This window comes from Oncorhynchus kisutch, linkage group LG5 (genome assembly GCF_002021735.2).
Source record: "Oncorhynchus kisutch isolate 150728-3 linkage group LG5, Okis_V2, whole genome shotgun sequence".
Classification (NCBI taxonomy): domain Eukaryota; kingdom Metazoa; phylum Chordata; class Actinopteri; order Salmoniformes; family Salmonidae; genus Oncorhynchus; species Oncorhynchus kisutch.
The window spans coordinates 6872755-6899902 of NC_034178.2; the positions used below are offsets into that span (position 1 = coordinate 6872755).

Here is a 27148-nt window from a genome sequence, read left to right on the forward strand (position 1 = left end):
AGAACAATTGTTGTGAGATGCTGACTTGAAGAGCCGGCCTTAAGCGACACACAATTATTATTTAAAAACATTGTCGCGGTGACGCAAAGGTTTCAAATGAACAGTGGACTGGTTAGGCTATAGAGAGATGCATGGGTAGTGCGTGTGCGCCTGGTGGTTATGCTACTAAAGACAGCGTGATACATTTATGCGAGCTTGCAGTCGCCGCCTCCGGACAGAGCCGTTGTCGAAGAAGAAGATGCTGAATCAGCTGCGCGCTCGTGAGATAGACTACCCCGGATAGGCTACGTCTCCTTTTCCAATTTCACAAATGTCTCCCTTGCTTCTGACAATAGAAGACGATACATTGGCACAGCGTTGGGAACAGTTTATTATTACATTTTGCTGCTGGAAATAAATAGGCTGCCTGTCTAGAGAGATGTACATCGCTCCAAAAGAGACATCAAGTTTGACAACTGTAACCATCTAGGCTGCGATGAAGCAGGGTGCACGAGGAGTTAGAGCATTTGGTTTGGCTGGAGACTTTATGTTACCGCTTATATCAATGGCATGACTATTTCACCACGCACAATGGAGGATAAATCCAACAAACTCATTTTGATTCCGATACTGGCCGTGGTCTTCTTGATGATAGGCTATCAGTACATTTGTTCCGCCGGCAGTAACTCTTGTCGCTTTCTAACTGGGGACAAGTTGAGTGGAATGTTCCGCCAATATCACTCGGGGGACGACATTTACGCGTACCAAGATGGGCTGGACGAGGAGGGTTCCTCAAAAATGCAGTCTAAATTCAATTTTACTGACCGAGACCTTGAGCGACACGTGGATTTCAACATCAAAGGAGATGACGTTATAGTGTTCCTCCACATCCAGAAAACCGGTGGGACTACTTTCGGACGACACCTTGTCCGAAACATTCACCTCGAACAGCCCTGTGATTGTATGCCCGGACAGAAGAAATGTACCTGTCACCGCCCGGGCAAAGCGGAGTCCTGGCTTTTCTCCAGGTTCTCTACTGGCTGGAGTTGTGGTCTCCATGCGGACTGGACCGAGCTCACTAACTGCGTGCCTGCAGTGATGAACAAGAAAAGCAAGAAGGATGCTCAGAGGAACGGACGGTAAGGGGGTCTCAATTTGATTCTTGCTCCTGTACCTAATCAGTAGACCCTAAACTGTTTGCGGCCAGGAGAAACAGTGTGAGGTGCAAGTGTACATTGACAGAATTAAATTCAGTGATCAGATAGGTGTGAAAGAATAATGTAGCTTATACTACATTTCTATAACAGGAACAATAGCATGCAACGGGTGGAAAACCCTGATTCTCAGGGGCTGCAGTGGGCAGGCTTTTGTTCCAATTCAGCATGAACACTGATTAAAATCGTTATGGTTTGTATTAAAAGACTATGATTAGCCTCTCTTTTGAATAGAGCTAAAAGCTTGATAAAAAACATAGAAGGCAAGGAGCTTGACTAAAGATGTGAAAAATTCCCCCCCTTGCACTCATGTTCCCGTTGAAAATGAATTTGCTCTTTTCTGAAGGCTTTAACAGGCAATAGTTATCCTCACAGAGGGCCACTTACTGTACATGACGCCTTTATACATGGCTATAAACACATTATAAACACCGTATAAACTGCATCTATGTCAGGGTTATTCCATTCTGGGGTAGAAAGGCTGAAACACTTCAAGTTAAAACATTGGGGGAAAAAACTTGTTCCTTTTTTACTTTTTGGGTTCTGCATGACATTACAATCATTTAATCTTCTTGTATTTTTGTTGGTGCATTTGTCCTCTTGTTGGTCCTGATCCCATACTTCTTACTGTAGATTTAGGATGTACTGTAACCATGGGGATAATACAAGTAGAGTACTGTAGATCATCCTCATGGTTTTTATTGGTATCAAGAGTTCAAAGATAATCAATGATTATGAGGGTGTTATAAAAGACCATATAGACTGAGATAGTAAAACCTGAAACAGTAAATCTGGTACAATGCAGGTAAGTATTCCAGAAATACGATCTGCTTGTAGAGGAAGAATAAGCATGGAAATGAAACGGATCAAACGGTCAGACCAGAACCATGGCACTGGTTTGTTAAAGTTCCAATGCAGTCATTTTAATCTCAATATCAACTCATTTCTGGGTAGCAATTAATTACCTTCATTTAAGAAAAAATATAAATGGTAAAATATAAACAAAAATAGCTTGTCAGCAAAGAGCAATTTCTCAACAAAGATATTTGCTAAGACTGTCTGGGTGTCATCTGAGTGGGGAGGGGGAAACTGAAAACAAGCTGTTATTGGCAGAGAGGTTTGGAACTTTCTTTCTTATTGGTCTAGGCAAGCCAGGCAAGCCAAAATTCCATCCCACCAAAACAGACTGAAATTTCAGGCGGCCTTTTCAAACAGCTCTTACTATAAAGGGCACTATCATCATTTTCACAATTTTACAGTATTATTTCAAACTCATAGTGGGGAAATATATAAAACACATGAAAAACATGTTTTTAACTGCACTGGGCCTTGACATTGGAAATTGAGAGGTTGTCACTCTGAGAGTCTCCGTGCCTATAGGCTAGTATGGAGCATCTATGTGGACATGTTGGTCTTTAGTGGAGCCAAAGCTGCCATCTGTCTATTGTTGCCCTCGGGTCAACTCACAGACACCCCATCATCTGGTCTCCCCTGGTCGAGGCTGTGTCAGGGCTGGTGCCAGAGCTCTGACAGCGTTGGCATTTCCAGGCAGTCCCCATGCAACTCCAGAGCATGGGACGCTTCAGTCAGGCTAACGCATGAAAGGTCACATCCAATCCAGCAGATCCTGTCACATCAGACTACTTTCATTGGAATGCCCACCGTGGGTGAATGTGGATGTATCTCCTGTTCCTAACCAACATGATCAGGATTAGGCTCTGCACTAATGCTAAAATCCCTCCCTCCCTCCCTCCCTCCCTCCCTCCCTCCCTCCCTCCCTCCCTCCCTCCCTCCCTCCCTCCCTCCCTCCCTCCCTCCCTCCCTCCCTCCCTCCCTCCCTCCCTCCCTCCCTCCCTCCCTCCCTCCCTCCCTCCCTCCCTCCCTCCCTCCCTCCCTCCCTCCCTCCCTCCCTCCTTGACTTCTGTCCTACTTTCCACATAATTTACCTTCACTTGACCAACCCCATCAGTGAGTCATGTGAGGTTACTGCCAATTACTAGTAAGAGCACCGTGCCACAGAGTCCAGCATGGCGTGCTCCTCACAACAGCAACACACTGCTCCAACCTTAGAACCTGCCTCATTTGTCACTTCTGCTCTTGCACGGTCAGCTGCAATGGTAGGAAAGAGAGAGAGAGAGAGAGAGAGAGAGAGAGAGAGAGAGAGAGAGAGAGAGAGAGAGAGAGAGAGAGATAGAGAGAGAGAGAGAGAGAGAGAGAGAGAGAGAGAGAGAGAGGAGGCAAACCTCACTGTCTCACCCAAGTAGAAGATAACATAATTACCTGTTCTGGGGTCAATTCCATCTCAGAACCATCAAATTCGAATGGCATTGAATCACCGGCTATGAACTGGAAAACTGACCATTATCTTTGACAGTTTTTTTCTTCTTCAATTCATTGAAAATGAAAGTCAAACCCTGAGGTTGACGGACACGGCTTTTACTCAGAGCCTGTGAACATTGGCTAATGTGTTTCTTCCACAAAGAGACACCACTACTAGAATAGACAAATATATTATTAACATTTTGCTTTGTTTTATAGGAGGAGAGATAAAACATCCTACCCAGGACCCACAGCAGTCTAGTAGTCTAATAATATGGGTTTTGTGCACAAAATCCAGTACACTGATGATTCAGCGTTGTCTTCCTCCTCCATGTTTCACTGGCACTGGGACCCAAAGCACACCATGAGAAAATGAGAAAAAACCCATCTGGTGGCAAATTTCTGACATTAATCTTGTCCTGCACTTAAGTCAATTTCTCATCCGTAAAATCCCTCAGCTCAAGATTCCCATCTGAAGAGAAGGCTGTTTTATGTAAGCTCCTCTCACAGTCAGTTCAGAGGGTAGATCGAATTTCTAACTGTATTTACAGTGAATTTCACATGACTGTCACAACCCATTTCACACACACATATAACAAGGAAGTCACATCAGATAGGACCAAAATGAATAAGAACATGTCAATAAAATGAAATAAAACGGATAATATATTATCAGAAGGTGATTATCAGTGGAGGTGTAGCCCAGGTGTATTCATGTACAGCAGATGTCTCACACTCCGAGGTGTGTGTGTGTTCCAGACACTGTGTAGATCAACCACACGCACGCACGCACACAAGCACGCACACACACATGCACACAGAGCTCGGAGCATGCTCTTCACACATCATTAGACACAGCATCCCGGTTCTGACACTCATTTACCCTTTTCTTCTTCACAGAAGGCAGGAGAGAGAGAGAGGTATGATTTCCGACCTTAATTAGCCAAATTGGTATAAGGTAATTCTGTCATTAGTGTGTTCCCTCGGTGTAGTTTCTATAGACCTGGAATTAACTGGACCAGGGCTTCCCAAACTCAGTCCTGGGGCCTCCCAGGGGTGTACGTTTGGGGTTTTGCTCTAGCACGACACAGCTGATTCAAATAGTCAAAGCTTGATGAAGAGTTGGTTATTTGAATCAGCTGTGTAGTGCTGGAGCAAAAACCAAAACCTGCACCCAGGGGGGGCCCCAGGACCGAGTTTGGGAAACCCTGAACTAGACCAAAGGTCCATTCAGTTATTATTTCCCATAGAAGTTGGTCAATTGATCATATGCCTTAATAAAGTCTTGTGTCAGCAACACCTTCTCCCAGCAATTGCCTGGGAAGTCTCTCAAAAAAACGAATGTGTCGTTGGTTTGGATCATATTCCAAAAATGTATCAGTCCCTAATCAGAACGTAACATGTTCCATTGTAACGTAATATCGTGTATTCTGCCGAGGCATTCAGAGGATAGTAGTAATCTCCACACTCCTTTACAGGAGATTAGAGATTACATTGTTTTATCATCTGGAGGCAGATTAAGGAGCAGATCCCGATTTATACACAAACCTGTCGCTCTTCACGTGCATATAGCACGTCACTAAAGCCCCGGATACAAGCCTGTTTCTACTTGTGTCTTTCCCCTCTCTTTTTCTGTCTTATCGAGAAGTGTTTTGAGTGCACAGGATTCACGACAGAGAATCTGTGTGAGTGGTATTACAGTAACAGCTGTGTGTGTGTGTGTGTCTGTGTGTATGTGTGTGTGTGTGTGTGTGTGTCTGTGTGTATGTGTGTGTGTGTGTGTGTGTGTGTGTGTCTGTGTGTGTGTGTGTGTCTCTGTGTGTGTGTGTCTGTGTGTCTGTGTGTGTGTATGTGTGTGTGTTTGTGTGTGTGTTTGTGTGTCTGTGTGTGTGTACGTGTATGTGTGTGTGTGTGTGTGTGTGTGTGTTTGTGTGTGTGTTTGTGTGTCTGTGTGTGTACGTGTATGTGTGTGTGTGTGTGTGTGTGTGTGTGTGTGTGTGTGTGTGTGTGTGTGTGTGTGTGTGTGTGTTTGTGTGTCTCTGTGTGTGTACGTGTATGTGTGTGTGTGTGTGTCTGTGTGTCTGTGTGTGTGTGTGAGGCGAATGCTGCGTGTAGCTCACCCAAGACAACCCAGAGGATTTGAAGTGACTTATTTAGAAGAAAACAACTGCTAAGATTAACATGTCAAGATCAATTCATGACTAATACCTCAAAGCTACTGTAAATACTAACACTCCAGATTTGAGTATTAGAGTAGTAGCATGCCATTGGCTGTGTCAAAGAATTTCAAAATACTTTTGTCTGACTCTGAATTTCTCTAATATAAGGTCATTTGAAATAGAGACATAACTTGACTGTTTTCATGTCGCCATGCCAAGTTATTTTCTGAGAAACAATCAGGACATGCTCATGAGTGACATGTGATTGCATCATTACCTGTTTGGCCATCTGTGTCTGTAGGCCTATGCTGTGGTTCCATGTATTACTGTATGTAGTTCCATAAGCAGTACATGGTCTTTCTGATAACTGTGTTAAAGAGAAAGGTGACATGCTAACTACAATGATGACAGGCTGCTGTGCTCCTGACTTGTATAGTTTATCTTTAGGAAATGTTCAAATCTTTGCAACAAAAGCAGGTTTCTGTCAATTGTGAAATATGCGCTGCTTTGTGCTGGGGGGAAAGTGAAGGCTGAAATACATTGTGGTCCAAGTAATTCACTGGAGAGTCCATTATTCTTTGGTGTCCCCCCCCCCCCCCACCCACCGTCCCTCTCCCCCGCCCTCTCACCCTCGCCCTCCTTCTCTCACCCCCCCCCCCCCCCTCTCTCTCTCTCTCTCTCTCTCTCTCTCTCTCTCAACCCAAGATCTACCCAGTAAATCTCTCATTTTATTCCACTGTCTCTACACCAGTATCCCTAGGGCTTTCCTGTAGCTCCCGAAATAGCATCCCAGATATGAGACCATCAGAGAACCACAGTTAGCCCCCCCCCCCCTCTCTCGCTCTCTCTTTTTGTCTACTCAATCTGAAATGGATCTGTGCCGTATCGAGTAACATTCCTTCTCTGCCTATTCTCCCGTGGTCTTGTAATGGACTGCACGTTGTACTGTGTGTGTGTGTGTGTGTGTGTGTGTGTGTTGGCACGTGGGCATGTGTGGGTATGTGCCTGTGTGTGTGTGCACGTGCGAGCACTGTAGGAAGGTATTCTATTATCACCTCATGTAACAACTGGCAGAGAACTCCAGTAGAGGAAGTGATCTGTTCAGTCACATCAACTAATTGCTCAATTAATATGCACGACTCTATTTAATCCAACAGCATCAGCCAAACAAGTGGTGTTAAGTCATCACAGCATCTCTAAAGGAAAAAAACATTTCACACACAGCTGTTCATGCTTGGCTAGCGCGTAGCATCTTTCCCTGCTTTAAATGAGTGTTGCATCAGCATTCACTCTTCATCTGCGGAGAGAGACTATACACGCCGTCGAACAGACGCCGTCGAACAGGAGAGAGTGCAGAAGTGATCTGATTGGTCCCTAATACATGGTGACAGTCATATACATCCAGGAAGAGAAACAGTGGTTCTGTCCCAAATGTATCTCTAATCATTATATAGTGCACCACTTTTGACCAGGGCCCATAGTGCCCTGGTTAAAACTAGTGACCTTTAGGGAATAGGATGACATTTGGGACTCACCCACTGAGAGACATACAGTAACAGTCCCATTCTGCCCAGTGTGAGCTCTGACATTACTTGATGCTCTGTATCAAACGTTCTCAGTGAGGACTTAGTGAGCTCAGTTGTCATAATTGGGGCTAGTTCCATTTTTTTTTTACCTGACCATGATGATCTCTGAGCGCTAGTCATTACAAGTTAATTACCCCAACAACACCTTAATATCCTGGAACTGGCTTGAGCAGCAATCAGTCATTTAACAAAATCAATCACACACTAGAGTGAATGGGTCTGGCCACTCCCACACTTGGCTGTACGGGCCGGAGACAGTGCTGAGAGTGTGAATGGACAAGAGGTCAGTCTGACCCATAGAACTGGAATTAGTTTAAATCTATTTCTAGGATCTGAGCTTACTCTACAGACAGCTCTCGCAGGTCTTTCAACTCCTGTGGAGTTGTCCTCCCTGCAGTCTCTAAGAAGGGGCTTTGTATATGTAGTATCTATGCTCTTTTTATCTTACCATATCATTCCCTGCCTCTTTTTTGTCACTTCTCCCTCTCACCCTCTGTTTGTATTTTTCTGAGACCATGTGGTGCAGCGAGGGTTTATAATGCAGAGCTCCAGCTCTTTGTTTTGTCGTTGTGTCTCTCTCTCTCTCTCTCTCTCTCTCTCTCTCTCAGTGAGGATTCATTAAGTAGATCTCTAGACCAGACTGGGTAGGATATCTCCCACAGTCTGGCTGTTGGCAGTAGTCACACAGCTCCACGTGGCTCTGGCTCAATGGACACACTGATGATCCAACTCCCATCTGATCGTTTCCCACACTAATATAACTCCCATACTGACATTCTAATATTCGGGAAAGAAATGTTTAGGCGTGATTTGTTATGTTCAGTTCCCTGTTTTGACAATCTTTCAGGCCCCTACAGTAAGTATTGAATGAATCTGCCACTAAGTATAGTAACATACCAGTGGTTGGTTGGTTAATGGTTTATGGTGAATGTTTAATTGCCAGTTAGTGATCATTTAGTTAGTGGTTAGCTCTGATATGTCTTTATTTTTGGCTCCCGAGTGGCGCAGTGGTCTAAGACATTGCATCTCAGTGCTAGTGACATCACAGCAGTCCCTGGTTCAAAACCAGGCTGCATCATATCTAGCCATGACTAGATATCTTTCCTTTAGAGATGCTGTGATTACTTAACACCACTTGTTTGGCTGATGCTGTCCCTTAGGGAGGTGCACAGTTGGCTGGGGAAGGCTGTCATTGTAAATAAGCATTATTTTCTTAACTGATTTGCCTAGTTAAATCATTTTTTTATTTTTAAATTGCATCTCTCACTATCTTTCTATTTCTTGTCTAGCACCGTTGGCCTGCTGCCTCTACCAATCCCAACGTGCTTGATACAAACACAACACTGCACGGTTCAAGGACACAACCTCCATTCCCAGCAGGAAATTCCACCTCCTGCAGGGTGGCCGGGGAGCAGGAGGTCACAAACTCACACCCTCTGTCTCCTGCAGGGAAGCTAATTCACACACCAGAAAGGGGTGTCGGAGAGTGTTTGAGGGTGTTAAGTTTGGGAATAGGACAACCGATTGGGTTATTGTGAAGATGAAAGAGTATGATAGAAAATGGTACGCCTCGTGTAGCCTATGTGGGTGAATGTTGCTTCAGTGTGGTGTTAGTGACACCTTTGAATTGGATTTGCACTGGTTGTGTGGTACACTCCCCAAGAATCATCAACACCCTAGCCTCAGTGTGAAGTAGAAACATCCACAACTTTCAAACCTCTTATCTATCAGTATCACACAATATGGCGGAAGCAAGGGTAGGGTAGGAACGCTAGTACACAAGTACCAGGTCAGACAACCGTGATTTATTGAAATGTCTGATGGACTTATTCACCTCATTGGATTGGAATCACAGACAGTAGACTCAGTTTGGCCAAACTTCCTATGGGGGGGGGGGGACTTCGTGCACAGACTTAAAACAGTCAACACAGCAGAAGAGTAAGAGATGGTGCTGAAGTGTATAACAGCCATTTTACGGGCCCCGGACCAATTCTGCTTTTTGAGTGTATTGTTACGCTGATCGTAACTTCTTTGTACATAACGTGTTCGCCATAATTTACTATGAACGAAAACAGCTTCCGGACAGAACAGCGACCACTAACCTTGATTTGGATGACAATTTATACTTCAATGATTCGACAGCTCTGGACTTGCTGCTTACTCCAGACCAGGCGCTAATCCCCGGGACTCAAAAAGAGGAAGCGTCAGCCCAGGAAAGGCAGAAGAGCCACCATCCTGACAAGGTTATGCTGATGAGCAAATAAACCGCCTCTACCCTCTGTTCTGTTGGCGAACATACAATCACTAGAGAACAAACTGAAGAACTGTAATATTCTATGTTTCTCCATAAAATATTACAGGCCTTTATGGTTGAGTGGCCAAGCGGAAGCCATTCCTCAGGAAAAGGCACAGAACAGCCCGCTTGGAGTTTGACAAAAGGCATCTAAAGGACTCTCAGACCACGATAAACAAGATTCTCTGGACTGATGACACCAAGATTGAACTCTTTGGCCTGAGTGCCAAGTGTCACATCTGGAGGAAACCTGGTACCATCCCTTCGGTGAAGCATGGTGGTGGCAGCATCATGCTGTGGGGATTGTTTTCAGTGGCAGGGACTGGGAGACTAGTTGGGACAAGTCTCTGAATGTCCTTGAGTGGCCCAGCCAGAGCCCGGACTTGAACCCAATCGAACATCTCTGGAGAGACCTGAAAATAGCTGTGCAGCAACGCTCCCCATCCAACCTGACAGAACTTGAGAGGATCTGCAGAGAAGAATGGAAGAATCTCCCCAGATACAGGTGTGCCAAGCATGTAGCGTCATACCCAAGAAGACTCAAGGCTGTAATCACTGCCAAAGGTGCTTCAACAAAGTACTGAGTAAAGGGTCCACACCTCTCTGATTCACAGGGCTTAAATGCGGAAGACACATTCAGTTGAATACATTCAGTTGTACAACTGGCTAGGTATCCCCCTTTCCCTTTCCTTTCCTAATACATATTTAAATGTCATATTTCCGTTTTTTTATACATTTGCAAAAATGTCTAAGAACTTGTTTTTGCTTTGTCATTATGGGGTATTGTGTGTACATTAATGGGGGGGGGGGGGACTATTTAATACATTTTTGAATAAGGCTGTAACGTAACAAAATGTGGAAAAAGTCAAGGGGTCTGAATACATTCCGAATGCACTGTACATCTCGCTGGTTTTTCCATGCATCGTCAAGACCGGTCGGCAGCCTCAGGTAGGACAAAATGTCTCTTAGGTAACAACAGCTGGTGCTTAATGTTAATGCTTAATGTTAAGGAAGTCTCAAGTTTTTGTTTGCCTGAGTTAGAATACCTCATGATAATCTGCAGACTATACTATTTACCAAGAGTTTTCATCTATATTTTTCTATATCTATTTTCCAACACAATCCGATGCTGGCACTAAGACTGCACTCAATGAGCTGTATAGGGCCATAAGCAAACAGGAACATGTACAGACAGTACATACTGCAATGCTTCTCATGGCTGGTGATTTTAATGCAGGGAAACGGAAATGAGTTTTACTGCATTTTTACCAGCATATCACCTGTACAACTAAATGCAACAAAACTCAATGTCACCTTTACTCCACACACCTAAACTCATACAAGGCTCTCCCCCACCCTCCCTTTGGCAAGTCGGACCAAAACTCTATCCTCCTGATTCCTGCTTACAAGCAAAAATTCAACATGAAGTACCAGTGATGCGCTCAATACGGAAGTGGTTCGATGAAGCGGATGCTAAGCTATAGGACTGTTCCGCTAGCACAGACTGGAATATGTTCATCTAATAACATTGAGGAGTTTATCACATTGGTCACTGGCTTCATAGATAAGTGTATCAACAAGATTGTCCCCACAGTGACCGTGCGTACATATCCCAACCAGAACCCATGGATTACAAGCAACATCCACACTGAGTTAAAGGCTAGAGCTGCCACTTTCAAGGAGCAGGACTCTAATCTGGAAGCTTATAAGCAATTCGGATACTATCTCCGACAAGCCATCAAATAAGCGAAGCGTCAATACAGGACTAAGATCGAATCCTACTATGCCGGCTCTGACGCTCGTTGGATGTGGCAGGTTGAGTTTAACTATCACTGATTAAAAAGGTAAACCAACTGCCCAGTGACGTGAGCATACCAGATGAGCTAAATGTCTTCTATGTTCGCTTTGAGGCAAGCAACACTGAACTAGTGTCACGCCCTGACCATAGAGAGCCTTTGTTTTTCTATGGTATAGTAGGTCAGGGCGTGACTGGGGGGTATTCTAGTTATTATTTTCTATGTGGGGTTCTAGTTTAGTTTTTCTATGTTGGTGTTTAGTATGGTTCCCAATTAGAGGCAGCTGGCTATTGTGTCTCTAATTGGGGATCAAATCAAATCAAATTTTATTTGTCACATACACATGGTTAGCAGATGTTAATGCAAGTGTAGTGAAATGCTTGTGCTTCTAGTTCCGACAATGCAGTAATAACCAACGAGTAATCTAACCTAACAATTTCACAACAGTTACGTTATACACACAAGTGTAAAGGGATAAAGAATATGTACATAAAAATATATGAATGAGTGATGGTACAGAACGGCGTAGGCAAGAGATGAGTAATGTAGGGTATGTAAACATATAAAAGTGGCATTGTTTAAAGTGGCTGTTGATACATGTATTACATAAAGATGGCAAGATGCAGTAGATGGTATAGAGTACAGTATATACATATGAGATGAGTAATGTAGGGTATGTAAACATTATATTAAGTAGCATTGTTTAAAGTGGCTAGTGATAATAATTTTTTTTCCATCAATTTTTCCATTATTAAAGTGGCTGGAGTTGAGTCAGTATGTTGGCAGCAGCCACTCAATGTTAGTGGTGGCTGTTTAACACTCTGATGGCCTTGAGATAGAAGCTGTTTTTCAGTCTCTCGGTCCCTACTTTGATGCACCTGTACTGACCTCGCCTTCTGGATTGATAGCGGGGTGAACAGGCAGTGGCTCGGGTGGTTGTTGTCCTTGATGATCTTTATGGCCTTCCTGTGACATCGGGTGGTGTAGGTGTCCTGGAGGGCAGGTAGTTTGCCCCCGGTGATGCGTTGTGCAGACCTCACTACCCTCTGGAGAGCCTTACGGTTGTGGGCGGAGCAGTTGCCGTACCAGGCGGTGACATGGGAAGAAGTGATGGGGAGATGCGAAACCCTTCCTTGGCGACAGATGGAAGGAGATTATGGAGGACAGTGACGACGAAAGGGTTCGCGGCTACATAACGCCTAAGGACAACACCAAGTTTTTATTTGGGGGGGACACATGGAGCTTGCGGCTGAGCAGAGGGAAGAGCAAGAGACTGTCAGGGAGGCAATGACAAAGTTGGGAGAGAGTGAGATGAGAGAGATGTTGTGCAAGTGTGTTCTGCTCAATATCTGACCAGAGGATCCGGTTAGCAGCCTGGTGCAACCTGTGCCGGTTCCACACTTCTGGCCTCAAGTGCACCTCTCCAGTCCGGTACGTCATGTGTCTCCTCCTCGCACTCTCCCTGAAGTGCGTGTCCCCAGTCTGGTAATTCCTGTGCCTGCTCCTCGCACTCTCCCTGAAGTGTGTGTCCCCAGTCTGGTACGTCCTGTGTCTGCTCCTCACACTCTCCCTCAAGTGCGCCTTCCCAGTCCGGTACGTCCTGTGCCTGCTCCTCGCACTCGCCCGAAGTGCGTGTCACCAGTCTGGCACCACCTGTGCCGGCTCTACGTACTAGGCCTCCAGTGCGCCTTCCCAGTCCGGTGCGTCCTGTGCCTGCTCCTCGCACTCGCCCTGAGGTGCCTGCCACCAGTCCGGTGCCACCTGTGCCAGCCCCACGCATCAGGCTTCTAGTGCGCTTTCCCAGTCCAGAGCTTCAGGCGACGGTCCCCAATCCAGAGCTTCAGGCGATGGTTCACAATCCAGAGCTTCCGGCGACGATTCACAGTCCATAGCTTCCGGCGACATTTCACAGTCCGGAACCTCCAACGACGGCCCACAGTCTGGAACCTCCAACGACGGTCCACAGTCCGTAACCTTCCTGCGACGGTCAACGGTCCGAAACCTCCAGCTCCATACAACTAGTGTTGTCACGATACCAGCATTTTGACTTCAATACCAGACTTCGTATCACAATACTCAATACCATCACGACACTCAATACCAAAACAATTCCAAAACGACACCACAGCAAAAAATAAGGCATGAGGTGCCATTCTGTGCCAATGCCACAGAATGGCACCTCATCCAGACAGATAAACTCAGCTACTGCTCTGTTAAATTGTTGGGCATCTTTTGAGCGCTTTCTTTTTACATCACATATTTCAGAGACAGTCATGTATACATTAATGAATCAATTAGACATTAATGAATCAATTAGAATTTTTTTTGTTTACCAATCCAATCTAATTACATAATGGTAATAATTTATTTGAATGGTAAATCTCTGTTGAAAAACTGGGTAAATCAACATGTAGCCTTATCCACAATACAGGTGAATACATATTTAATAGGAGTGTGTACATGCAGGAGTGTGTACATGAGTTATTGAGCTTGTTTTGGCAGATTTCATGGGACTACAGATGACAAACAATCTGTTTCCTTTCCATTTTGTACTTATTTTATTGTACTGATCTATCACGTTTCAGTTATGACCCAGATGCAGACAGTTTCGAAGAAACAAAAGTTTATTTATAATACAGGGGCAGGCAAACGACAGGTCAAAGGCAGGAAGGGGTCAATAATCCAGAGAGGGTAATAATTTATGGTAAAGGGTCCAGAAGAGCAGGCAGTCTCAGGGTCAGGACAGGCAGGGGTCAATAATCCAGTAAGGTGGTGTAAGGTACAGAACGGCAGACAGTCTCAGGGTCAGGGCAGACAGAATGGTGAAAACCCGGGAAGAATTAGAAAACAGGAGCAAGAAACAGGCAGGAGCAGGGGAACAAATGCGGGTAGGTTTCACAAACAAAATAAACTGGCAACAGACAAACAAAGAACACAGGTATAAATACAAAGGGGATAATGGGGAAGATGGGTGACACCTGGAGGGAGAGACAAGCACAAAGACAGGTGAAACAGATCAGGGTGTGACAGTACCCCCCCCCCCCCACCTGGGTGCCAGGTGGCGGAAACAGGAGACAAAGGGCTGTGAGACATTGGTTTAACTCTGGACACATGAAAGGTGGGATGTATGCGAAGGGTACAGGAGCCGGGGTCTGGTGGCAATCCGCTTGTCGTCGATACCTGGAGGTGGTCTTGAGAACGGCCGACCGGGTTCTCCTCCAGGTACGACGATAGCGGCGGACAAACATCTGGGCAGAAGGTATGACGACCTCTTCTTCCTGCTCAGGGAAGAGCGGGCTGATACCCCAGGGAACTCTCAAAAGGTGATAGACCCATGGCAGAGCAGGGAAAGGTGTTGTGGGCGTATTCGACCCACACAAGCTGCTGGCTCCAGGTGGTGGGGTTGGCGGAGACCAGGCAGCGCAGAGTAGTCTCTAGGTCTTGGTTGGCTCACATCGACTGGCCTTTGGACTGGGGGTGGAACCCGGAGGACAGGCTGGCCGACGACCCAAAATGAAGGTGCAGAATGCCTTCCAGATCCGGGACGAGAATTGAGGACCCAGGTCGCAGACCATGTCAATGTGCAGTCTATGGATCCGGACATGCTGACATGCTGCACCATGAGCTGGGCCGTCTCCTTGGCAGAGGGTAGCTTGGGGAGAGGAATGAAGTATGCGGCTTTGGAAAACCGATCCACAAGGGTCAGGATGGCGGTGTTGCCATCAGACACGGGGAGACCCATGTCAAAGTCTAGGGAGAAGTGGAACCAGGGACGGAGAGGGACAGGCAGAGGTTGGAGGAAACCAGCTAGAGCTTGCCGAGGAGTCTTATTCAGTGCACAGACCATGCACGCGGCGACAAATGCGGAGACGTCAGGAACCATGGTAGGCCACCAAAAGCATTGTTGCACAATAAGCCAGGGTCCGCTGGGAGCCCAGGTGGCAGGCAAGCCTGGAGGAGTGGGCCCACTCCAGGACCGTCGAGCGGACTGGGTCAGGAACGAACATCCGGTTTGGCTGGGAACGCTGTGCCTCCCAAACCTGCTTTTCTATTCCCCAGCTGGGTGCTGTCGCCAGGCATGAGGTGGGTAGGATGGTCTCAGGTTCTGGGGTACAGCCCCTCTGAAGTCAGCGCAGCCTGCCCCGGGACGTCTTCCTGGGGCCTCGGAAGTTGCCCCAGACCTCTCCTCCATTCCCGTGGAGTACCAGGACCTCCAGGAGGTGTTCAGTAAGGCCCGGGCCACTTCGCTGCTGCCGCACCAACCATTTGACTATGGGAATGATCTTTTCCCATGCACCACTCCGCCCCGGGGACGACTGTACTCTCTTTAGGCTATGGAGACCTACATTGAGGACTCACTAGCAGCTTAAATTTAGAGAGGGAGATATAATACTCCAGCTTCAGAGATTTTTGCAATTCGTTCCAGTTATTGGCAGCAGAGAACTGGAAGGAAAGACGGCCAAAGTAAGTGTTGTCTTTGGGGATGACCAGTGCAGTATACCTGCTGGAGCGCGTGCTACGGGTGGGTGTTGCTATGGTGACTAGTGAGCTGAGATAAGGCAGGGTTTTACCTAGCAAAGACTTATAGATGACCTGGAGCCAGTGGGTTTGGCGATGGATATGTAGTGAAGGCCAGCCAATGAGAGCATACAGGTCGCAGTGGTAGGTAGTATATGGGGCTTTGGTGATAAAAAGGATGGCACTGTGATAGACTACATCCAGTTTGCTGAGTAGAATATTGGGGGCTATTTTGTTAATAACGCCAAAGTCAAGGTTCGGTAGGATAGTCAGTTTTATGAGGGTATGTTTGGCGGCATAAGTGAAGGAGGCTTTGTTGCGAAATAGGAAGCTGATTCTAGATTTAATTTTGGATTGGAGATGATTAATGTGAGTCTGGAAGGAGAGTTTACAGTCTAACCAGACACCTAGGTATTTGTAGCTGTCCACATATTCTAGGTCAGAACCGTCCTGAGTATATTAGTTCCTGACTTCCCTGAAAAGTTGCATATCGCAGGGGCTATTTTATGCTAATGCAGAACGCCACAGGATGTTTTTGTGCTGGTCAAGGGCTGTCAAGTCTGGGGTGAACCAAGGGCTATATCTGTTCTTAGCTCTACAATTCTTGAATGGGTCATGCTTATTTAAGATGGAGAGGAAGGCACTTTTGACGAGCAACCAGGCATCCTCTACTGACGGGATGAGGTCAATATCCTTCCAGGATACCTGAGCCAGGTCGATTAGAAAGGCCTGTTCGCTGAAGTGTTTTAGGGAGTGTTTGACAGTGATGAGGGGTGGTCGTTTGACCGCGGACCCATGACGCATGCAGGTAATGAGGCAGTGATCGCTGAGAGCCTGCTTGAAGACAGCAGAGGTGTATTTAGAGGGCAAGTTGGTAAGGATGATATCTAAGAGGGTTCCCATGGTTACGGATTTAGGGTTGTACCTGGTAGGTTCCTTGATAATTTGTGTGAGATTGAGGGCATCTAGCTTAGATTGTAGGACGTCCGGGGTGATAAGCATGTCCCAGTTTGTGTCACCTAACAGTACGATCTCTGAAGATAGATGGGGGGCGATCAATTCACATATGGTGTCCAGGGCACAGCTGGGGGTTGAGGGGGGTCTATAACAAGTGGAGAGAGAGAGAGAGAAGTGTTCCTGGAAAGGTGGAAGTGTTCCTGGAAAAGTAGAAGCTCGAATTGTTTGGGCACAGACCTGAATAGTTTGACAGATTTCTGCAGTAGATTGCAGCTCCGCCCCCTTTGGCAGTTCTATCTTGATGGAAAATGTTATAGTTAGGGATGGAATTTTCATGATTTTTGGTTGCCTTCCTTTTTGGCGGAGTGTGCTAAAGCAGTGAATTAAACAAACTTAGGGAGGAGGCTTCTAATGTTAACATGCATGAAACCAATGCTTTTACGGTTACAGAAGTCAACAAATGAGAGCGCCTGGGGAATGGGAGTAATGCTGGGGGCTACAGGGCCTGTGTTAACCACTACATCACCTTAGGAACAGAGGAGCAGGATAAGAGTACCGCTTAAGGCTAAAAGAACTGGTCGTCTAGTACGTTCGGAAAAGAGAGTAAAAGGAACAGGTTTCTGGGTGCGGAAGAATAGATTCAAGGCATAATGTAAGGGTATGGTAGGATGTGAGTACAGTGAGGTAAACCTAGGCATTGAGTGACGATGAGAGAGGTTTTGTTTCTAGAGGCACCATTTAAGCCAGGTGAGGTCACCGCATGTGTGGGGGGTGGAACATAAGGGCTAGCTAAGGCATATTGAGCAGGGCTGGAGGCTCTACAGTGAAATAGACTAAAATTACTAACCAAAACAGCAATAGACAAGGCATATTGACATTAGGGAGAGGCATGTGTAGCCGAGTGATCATAGGATCCAGTGAGTGAAGCCCAGGAATTATCTGATGGATTTCTTCGGCTAAGTCGGGAGATGGGCCTAGCTTGAGGCTAGCTCCAGGCTAACTGGTGCTTGCTTCGGGACAGAACCCCCTGGGACGGTTACGTCAGTAGACCAGTCGAGATGGATCGGCGTTTCTCCGTGTTGGCAGCAAAGGATCCAGGCTAATTGGCAAAAGAGGTATTGAAGCCCGGGAATTATCTGATGGATTTCTTTGGCTAGCCCAGAGATGGGCCTAGCTCCAGGCTAGCTCCAGGCTAACTGCATCACCGCTTGGTATGGCAACTGCTTGGCATCAGACCACAAAGCACTACAGAGGGAAGTGCATACTGGGCCAAGCTCCCTGCCATCCAGGACCTCTATACCAGGTGGTGCCAGAGAAAGGCCCTAAACATTGTCAAAGACTCCAGCCACCCAAGTCATAGACTGTTCTCTCTGCTACCGCACGTCAAGTAGTACCAGTGCATGAAGTCTGGAACCAGCAGGACCCTGAATAGCTTTTAACCCCAAGCCATAAGACCGTTAAATAGTTACCCAAATAGCTACCCGCACTATCTACATTGTCCCTTTTTGTACCACCTCTTTTGACTCATTACATACACTGCTGCTACTATCAATCCTGTTGCCTAGTCACTTTACCCCTACCTATATGTACATATCTACCTAATTTTCCCCTGTGCATCAACATTGTGTATTTATTCCTCTTGTTGTTCTTTTTTATTGTTAAAAAATGATCTCTCCTTTGTTGGGAAGGGCCTGTAAGTAAGTATTTCACTGTCAGTCTACACCTGTTGTTTATGAAGCATGTGACAAATAAAATTGTATTTGATTTGAGCCATTTTCCAGGAGGTGACTCAATTCCACCTCATCAAGCCAGTGTGTGTCCTTAATAGTAATGAATGAGAATTGTCTTGGCTAATATTGATCCCATGTTCCACATTTCCTCTACGGCGTGAGTTCCTTTAAAGCCTAAGCAAGCGAGGGGAAGGTGAGGGGAGGCAAGGGGGAGACAGCAATAGCGTCAAGTTCGCCCCACACACTCCGGGAAATCAATGAGAGGCTGTCTGCACTGCAGATGAAGGAGACTTGGAGATCAGGCCATAAGAGGGGCATAGACATAGAAATAGAATTCTAGGTCTATGGCAATACAAGGTGTTTCAAATCCTATTGCTCCTGTTTTAAGTGTCCCGTCCATTCATTTAATTAGTCATTGAGTGCTTTGTCTGATATAGCAGCATACTGTTTTCTTAGAGTTTTATTATTTTTTATCATAAGAGTTTGTGTCCAAGTATCTTCCCGACTACCATGGGTCCGTGTACCCATAACACCCTCTGTTCCCCTCAGACATTTCTAAACCAGAGAACTATGTCTAAAAGGTCAGCAGACACTGTATAGCTTACTGAAGGCCAGTGGATACAACTCCAGCCGTGTTAAATGCCATAAGCCAACTTCACCCATTTAGTTAAAAAAAGAAAGTATTTGACCAATTATCTTTATTCAACCATCCATCAGACAGACACTGGGAGTCCTGGCAGGGCAGTATTGATTGCTTGTCCAGAGTGCTCCTATGCACTGTTGAAATGGTCAGTTATGAATGATTGAGTGGCACTCATCTTATTAGGGTGGATAGAGGCCTCTCTGCCACTGGGTCAGATGCATCTGAAATGGCACCCTATTTCCTATAACAATTCACTACTTTTGTCAAAATAAGTGCACTACATGGAATAGGGTGCCATTTTAGACACAACCATTGCATTGACCATGCCAGAAGATGAGGAGGGGTGTTCTTCTGAATGAAAATGATTATGTAGTAGTGAATTACGTTGTTGCTCATTTACTTACTTTCCCTATATTGCTTGGTTTGCTCTTTTATCTCAATAAATATGAGTGACTTCGTGGTTATGAATATTAAGTTATTTCGGGTTCTTACACTACATGTTCATATTCCTTGTTGTAACACAACTTGAATTGAAGTTACACAGGGATTTTTTGAGTGCAACACAGAGAAGAGCTGGGCTCATTTCAATCAATCAATCAATCAATCAAGTGTATTTACCTGCACCTGTCTGATTGAGCTCTGTGCGAATAGTAGTTTGTTTCTCAATGAAGTCATCAGACAGGATCAGTCCTCCAGCCACGCTAATAGAATCCGAGCTGTCTCATTCCATTATGGAAACCCAGTAGAATTCACACATATTCATTAGAGGAGTAGCAACCCGCTACAGCTGTTGAAACAGTGGGAGGGAGTTGTAGTGTAGACGGTCATCTAAGGTCAGGGATAAAGTACCGGTTTGAGGATGGTAAGCTAGATCTGTCCATGTACCTGCAGCATTTAACCTTTTACTGCAGTGGGCTGAACAAGGGTCCCACACAGAGTGTTTCTTGGTAGTCTTAAACAAATCTTCTTTGAAACTAAATTATACACACATGGTTATGTGCTTCGAAAATAGAAGACACATGTACCATGTCAGTTATAGAGTTGAAATGGATTACATTTTGAGTTTGCATCCCGATATTACACTTTATATACATTTACATACACAAATATACAAACCATTTGACATAAACCCACCAGATATTCTGTGATCAAAAAATTATTTATATAAATTATGAAATGCTGAAAAATATGATGGACCCTAAGCATTGTTTGAGTGTCATTTATAAGGGATCGTAATATATGTATAAGCACACAGAGTATATACGATGTGGTGTTAAATAGTTTGGAGTACAGTTTCACAGCTTGTTTTATTTAGATTTCATCCCATTTTATAGATGACTGGCACTAACACAGTAAAACAAGCCCTCAGGCTCTGGTCAGCTTCAAGTGACTGGAGTTCTTTCTGTGCTGTAGAAATGAAACTAGTATAATGAACTAAAAATATAAACGCAACATGCAACAATTTACAGTTCATATAAGGAAATCAGTCAATTGAAATAAATTCATTAGGCCCTAATCTGTGGATTTCACATGACCACCCACTGGGGAGCCAGGCCCAGCCTATCAGAAGGGCATTGTTTTATCAGCTGTCCGGGGGGCTGGTCTCAGATGATCCCACAGGTGAAGAAGCCGGATGTGGAGGTCCTGGGCTGGCGTGGTTACCCGTGGTCTGCGGTTGTGAAGCTGGTTGGATGTACTGCCAAATTCTCTAAAATGACATTGGAGGTGGCTTATGGTGGAGAAATTATCATTCAATTCTCTGACAACAGCTCTGGTGGACATTCCTGCAGTCAGCATGCCAATTGCACACTCCTGCAAAACTTGAGACATTTGTGGCATTGTGTTGTGTGACAAAACTGCACATTTTAGAGTGGCCTTTTATTGTCCCCAGCACAAGGTACACCTGTGTAATGATCATGCTGTTTAATCAGCTTATTGATATGCCACACCTGTCAGGTCGATGGATTATCTTGGCAAAGGAGAAATGCTTACTAACCGGGATGTAAACAAATTTGTGCACAAAATGTGAGAGAAATAAGCTTTTTGTGCATATGGAAAATGTCTGAGATCTTTTATTTCAGCTCATGAAACATGGAACCAACACTTTACATGTTGCATTTATATTTTGGTTCAGTATATATGTAAATGCATGGAGTGTAGCCAGTCTGTAAGTCAACATCCATCCTGTTACAGAATATGATGTTGTCCCAGGTCAATTACATGCCAAACGTGTGCATGTTGAAACAATGTGCGTGTGCACTGTTGTTTTGCACAGTAAGATAAAGCTGAACACTCCATTGTTTGATGACGGACTCTATTAACTGTTGATTGATGCCCTGACCTTCCCAACCACTCTGTCGCTCGAACACACACACACACACACGTACGCACACAAGCACGCACGCACACACACAAACAGACACAGACGAGTAATCGGAGTGCTTTGACATTCGCCCATTCATGTCAATAGGTCACCATGGAAGAATAGGAGGATGGAGCTAGAATGTCTGGATTGTGTGGAGACGTATTGATGGGCCTGTCCTGTGGTTAGCGGCCCAGATGTAGGATCTTAATTGGGCCTCTAACCAGGTAGCCTAATGGTCAGAGCGCTGAGCCAGTAAACGAAAGGTTCCTAGATTGAATCCCCGAGCTGACAAGTTAAAACTCTGTCCCTGAACAAGGCAGTTAACCCACTGTTCCTAGGCCGTCATTGTAAATAAGAATTTGTTCTTAATTGACTTACCTCGTTAAATAAATAATATTGTCACAGCAAAATAATTCTGCAGCAACAGGATTTGAACATTTAGTCAATAATGTCACTTGAACAGTGGTTAGGCTATTAGCTGGTCAAAATGTAGAACATGAAAAGTAATATACTCTTAATAGAGCTGTGGGTTTTCAGTGAATTCATGCATATCATTCCTGCGGTGAAGGAAAATGCTCAGCAACAAAAGGGTGATCAAATAAAGGTCCTACATCTGTAGGTACTGGAGGTCTAAAATGCCCTCTTCCCTGAAACACTGTGTAGGCAGCAGCTGTGGGAGTGTGTCCATCTCTCTGTACAGCTGTGGGAGTGTGTGTCCAGCTCTCTGTACAGCTCTGGGAGTGTGTGTCCATCTCTCTGTACAGCTCTGGGAGTGTGTGTCCATCTCTCTGTACAGCTGTGGGAGTGTGTCCATCTCTCTGTACAGCTGTGGGAATGTGTCCATCTCTCTGTACAGCTCTGGGAGTGTGTGTCCATCTCTCTGTACAGCTCTGGGAGTGTGTGTCCATCTCTCTGTACAGCTCTGGGAGTGTGTGTCCACCTCTCTGTACAGCTGTGGGAGTGTGTCCATCTCGCTGTACAGCTCTGGGTGTGTGTGTCCATCTCTCTGTACAGCTCTGGGTGTGTGTGTCCATCTCTCCCCACACTCTCAGTGTATCAAAGCTGCCAGTTTAATACATTTACAGCCTGTGCCGTGGTCGGATATCCATTACGGCTTGGAGCGTGTGTGTGCATGTGTGTGTGCATGTGTGTGAGTCTCTGTGTGTGCGTGTGCGCGCACGCTCGCACGTGTGTATCATGAGAGAAAACTTTTTTAGGATCTATTTCTGCTGACACATTAAAATCTCGGTCGATGGTAGTCTGCCACCTGACAAATAATCTCCTAATTACCTTTGAGGGTGGTGTGTGTGTGTCCCCTGCACCAAAAGGTCAACAGTCAGATGGTTCTTTAAATGACAGTCACAGAGCCATTATTACCACTTCAGTGGTGCAGACTGACATTTCACTTTTCTCAATTACCCCTAAGAGGTTTGGTAGAAATCAATATTTGTTCATCAGAATAGAGACGACATCAGACATACTCTGACTACTCAACGCCATTGCTCACCGTTGAGAAAATCCTGTTCAAGCAATTTAGTTTCTGATCAGTCAAAATGTTAAGCAACTCAAGTTTCCTTTCCGGCAAAATGTTAGCAATTCAGTGTTGACTATGGCATCTATCTTATAAAGTGTCTGTTCCTTCTTCATCAGAACGTACAAGTGAATGCTTCGTGAAGCTCCGTCTCCTCTGACAGTCTACTCTTTTCCTACCCGCTCCTCATAAACCTCTAGCAGCTCGCCGTTAGGGATCTCTAAGTGGAAACAAGCAGCGCTCTATGTTTGACACAGTCTGACTCCATGTAGCTGCAGCTTTCAATTCTCAAACTCCCGTCACTACCTGTCAAGGGGGGGTGCTACTATTTTTATCCCAGTGCCCAAAACGGTTCCCTTACTTTATTTGACTATGTAGAAAACTCATGTAGAAAATACTGCAATGCGAGTTGATCTGTGTTAGAAGAAGTGATTCTATATACATAGAAGGGGATCTCTCTGACTACACGCTCATCTTTAGCCTATATTCCCTTTTTTTATTTATGAGAAATCCTCTAGGGATTGGATGTTCGATAAATTGATAATCTTCCCGAAAAAGTACAGTAGAGCGCAATGAAAACGGCTTCTTAAATGTAGCTATTTGTTATGTAGTGAAAGGAAGGTACCAAGGCATGAATATTCAGGAGCTAGGGAGGCCTAGCAATAAGATGAGAAATATCTCTTATTCCGTATTAAAAATGAGATAGCCCACTGTGCTCTCAGCTCATTAGGATCACTGTTTAGAGAGAGCGTTATCAGAGTTCTAGTGCTGGCTATTTTTAAATGTGAGAAATATTATATTTTCTTCATTCTTTTCATCGCCCCATTTCCACCTTTTTTTCTCTCTCACATGGTCAAATAATTATAGCTCATTGCCACCCTCTAGCTCATCAGTGAGTGTTAGATAGAGGGAGGGAAAGTGAAAGACGTGTGCCAGTCTCACTCTCTCTAACTCTCCCACTTCTCCCACTTCCCAGTGCTGTCATTACAGATTGGAGAGCACGGAGGAAAAAAAGATAAGGAGACATGGAAAGGAAGCAAGTATTGAAACTAATGTCTCTTTCTGTCTTTGCTGCTGCAGGAACTTCTACTACATCACCATGCTAAGGGACCCTGTCTCCCGCTACCTGAGCGAGTGGAAGCACGTGCAGCGTGGTGCCACCTGGAAGACCGCCCTGCACATGTGTGACGGCCGCTCTCCCACCCAGGACGAACTGCCCGCCTGCTACAGTGGCGACGACTGGACCGGGGTCACGCTGACCAACTTCATGGACTGCCCTTCCAACCTGGCCAACAACCGGCAGGTCCGCATGCTGGCCGACCTCAGCCTGGTGGGCTGCTACAACGTCTCCACCTTCACCGCCGGCGCCGAACGGGAGCGCGGCCGCGTCCTACTAGCCAGTGCCAAGAACAACCTCCGCAACATGGCCTTCTACGGCCTGACCGAGTTCCAGCGCAAGACGCAGTACCTGTTTGAGCGGACGTTCGGCCTGCGCTTCATCCAGGCTTTCACGCAGATCAACAGCACGCGGGCGGCCAGCGTGGGGGTGGGGGAGGGGGCTCTGCGGCGGCGCATCGAGGGGCTCAACGCCCTGGACGTGGAGCTGTACGAGTACGCCAAGGAGCTGTTCCTCCGGAGGTACCAGTACAGCCGCCAGACACAGCACCAGGAGCAGAGGCTGAGGAGGAGGCAGGAGAGGCAGGAGGAGAGGCAGCGGCTACACCAGCACACAGCCTCTATCTCCAAAGCCAGGAGGGAGGAGGAGGAGAGGGAGATAGAGGGGGTGGAAGGGGAGGAGGTGGGAGGTGTAGCCACCACAGAGGACTACAGCAGCCAGGTGGTGAGATGGTGAGGCCGTAACACCCATGTAAGGACTAGTACTTCCTGTCAGTTTCTCTCTCTCTCTCTCTCTCTCTCTCTCTCTCTCTGCCTGCTCCCTCTCTCTCTCTCTGCCTTGGGCTGCCCAATGGTGTCTTAATCTTTCAGATGGATGTTATTTATTATTTATTATTACTATGTATTATGATGTGGTAAACTTTTGTTTCTCCTCTCATGCAGAGTTTATTGTGTGTGTTCATTTTCTAATGCTTGTCTGTTCTTCAAAGTTGCTGAGCAACTCTACGGTGTCAAATGGACATTCTACAAGATTTTATCAGAATCTCCATGGGACTGTACGTAAATAAAATGAGCGCCTCAGGATTCTTGAAAAGTAATGTGGTTCGCTTCGGGTTGCAAAGGGAGGGTGCAGTACTGTGCAAACGTTTTAGGCAGGTAAGCTAACACGGTGAGGTTGCTGAAGACAGTTTACTGTCAAAAGTCATACACCATGGAAAGACTGAGCCCAGCAACAAGACACAAGGTAGTTATACTGCATCAACAAGGTCTCTCCCAGGCAGAAATATCAAGGCAGACAGGGGTTTCCAGATGTTTTTTGAAGAAGCACAAAGAAACGGACAATGTTGAGGACCGTAGATTCAGTGGTCGGCCAAGGAAACTTACTGCAGCAGATGAAAGACACATCATGCCTCCCTTCACAATCAGAATTGGCTGAAAACAGAGGGACACTGGTACACCCATCTACTGTCCCTAGATGTATGCTCAGAAGTGCCCTTCCTGGAAGACTTGTTGTCAAAAAGCCATACCTCCAGGCCTCCCGGGTGCCACCAGAGACTCTGGGTTCGCGCCCAGGCTCTGTCGCAACCGGCCGCGACCGGGAGGTCCGTGGGGCGACGCACAATTGGCCTAGCGTCGTCCTTGATAGGGAGGGTTTGGCCGGCAGGGATGTCCTTGTCTCATCGCGCACCAGCGACTCCTGTGGCGGGCCGGGCGCAGTGCGCGCTAACCAAGGTCGCCAGGTGCACAGTGTTTCCTCCGACACATTGGTGCGGCTGGCTTCCGGGTTGGATGCGCGCTGTGTTAAGAAGCACTGCGACTTGGTTGGGTTGTGTATCGGAGGACGCATGACTTTCGACCTTCGTCGAGCCCATACGGGAGTTGATGAGATAAGATAGTAGCTACTAACAATTGGATACCACGAAATTGGGGAGAAAAAGAGGCTACATTTTTTAAATTAAAATAAAAGCCATACCTCCGACGTGGAAACAAGGCCAAGCGACTCAACTAAGCACGAAAACACAGGAACTGGGGTACAGAAAAATGGCAGCAGGTGCTCTGGACTGATGAGTCAAAATGTGAAATATTTGGCTGTAGCAGAAGGCAGTTTGTTCACCGAAGTGCTGAGAGCGGTTCACAAATGTGTGTCTGCAGGCAATAGTGAAGCATGGTGGAGGTTTGGGGCTGCATTTCTGCAAATGGAGTTGGGGATTGGGTCAGAATTAATGGTCTCCTCAATGCTGAGAAGTACATGCAGATACTTATCTATCATGCAATACCATCAGGGAGGCATCTGATTGGCCCGAAATGTATTCTACAGCATGACAACGACCCCAAACATACTGTGAAAGTCATTAAGAACTATCTTCAACGTAAAGAAGAACAATGAGTCATGGAAGTGATGGTATGGCCTCCACAGAGCCCTGATCTCAACATCATCGAGTCTGTCTGGGATTACATGAAGAGAGTAGCACCTGAGGCTGCCTAAATCCACAGAAGAACTGTGGTTAGTTCTCCAAGATGTTTGGGCCAACTACCTGCTGAGCTCCTTCAAACTGTGTGCAAATGTACCTAGAGGAATTGATGCTGTTTTGAAGGCAAAGGGTGGTCACACCAAATATTGATTTGATGTAGATTTTTCTTCTGTTCACTCACTTTGCATTTTTGTTAATTGATAAATATAATCTATTAACATGTCTATTTTTGAAAGCGTTCTTACTTTACAGAATTTTTCACACCTGCCTAAAACGTTTGCACAGTACTGTATAATACTGGAAACTTTCAAAGTTTACCAGTAAACTACCAGAATTTTGGTAGCTTTTTTGTTGTTGTATTTTATCAGATGACATCTACAGGTCATTTTGGGTACTTCAGTTTATCACAGGTGTCTGTAATTATATATGGCCCTCTATGTGGCCTTATCACATGTAAAATGTATAAAATAA

The 27148-nt window shown here is 45.7% G+C and overlaps 1 protein-coding gene across 1 annotated transcript; it reads left to right on the top strand.

The window, feature by feature from the left end:
- Positions 1–27148, top strand: LOC109890404 (heparan-sulfate 6-O-sulfotransferase 3-B). Its single transcript, XM_031824318.1, has 2 exons — positions 1–1118; positions 24171–27148. The coding sequence occupies exons 1-2, from the start codon at positions 550–552 to the stop codon at positions 24940–24942; spliced, it is 1341 nt and encodes a 446-aa protein (XP_031680178.1). The 5' UTR covers positions 1–549; the 3' UTR covers positions 24943–27148.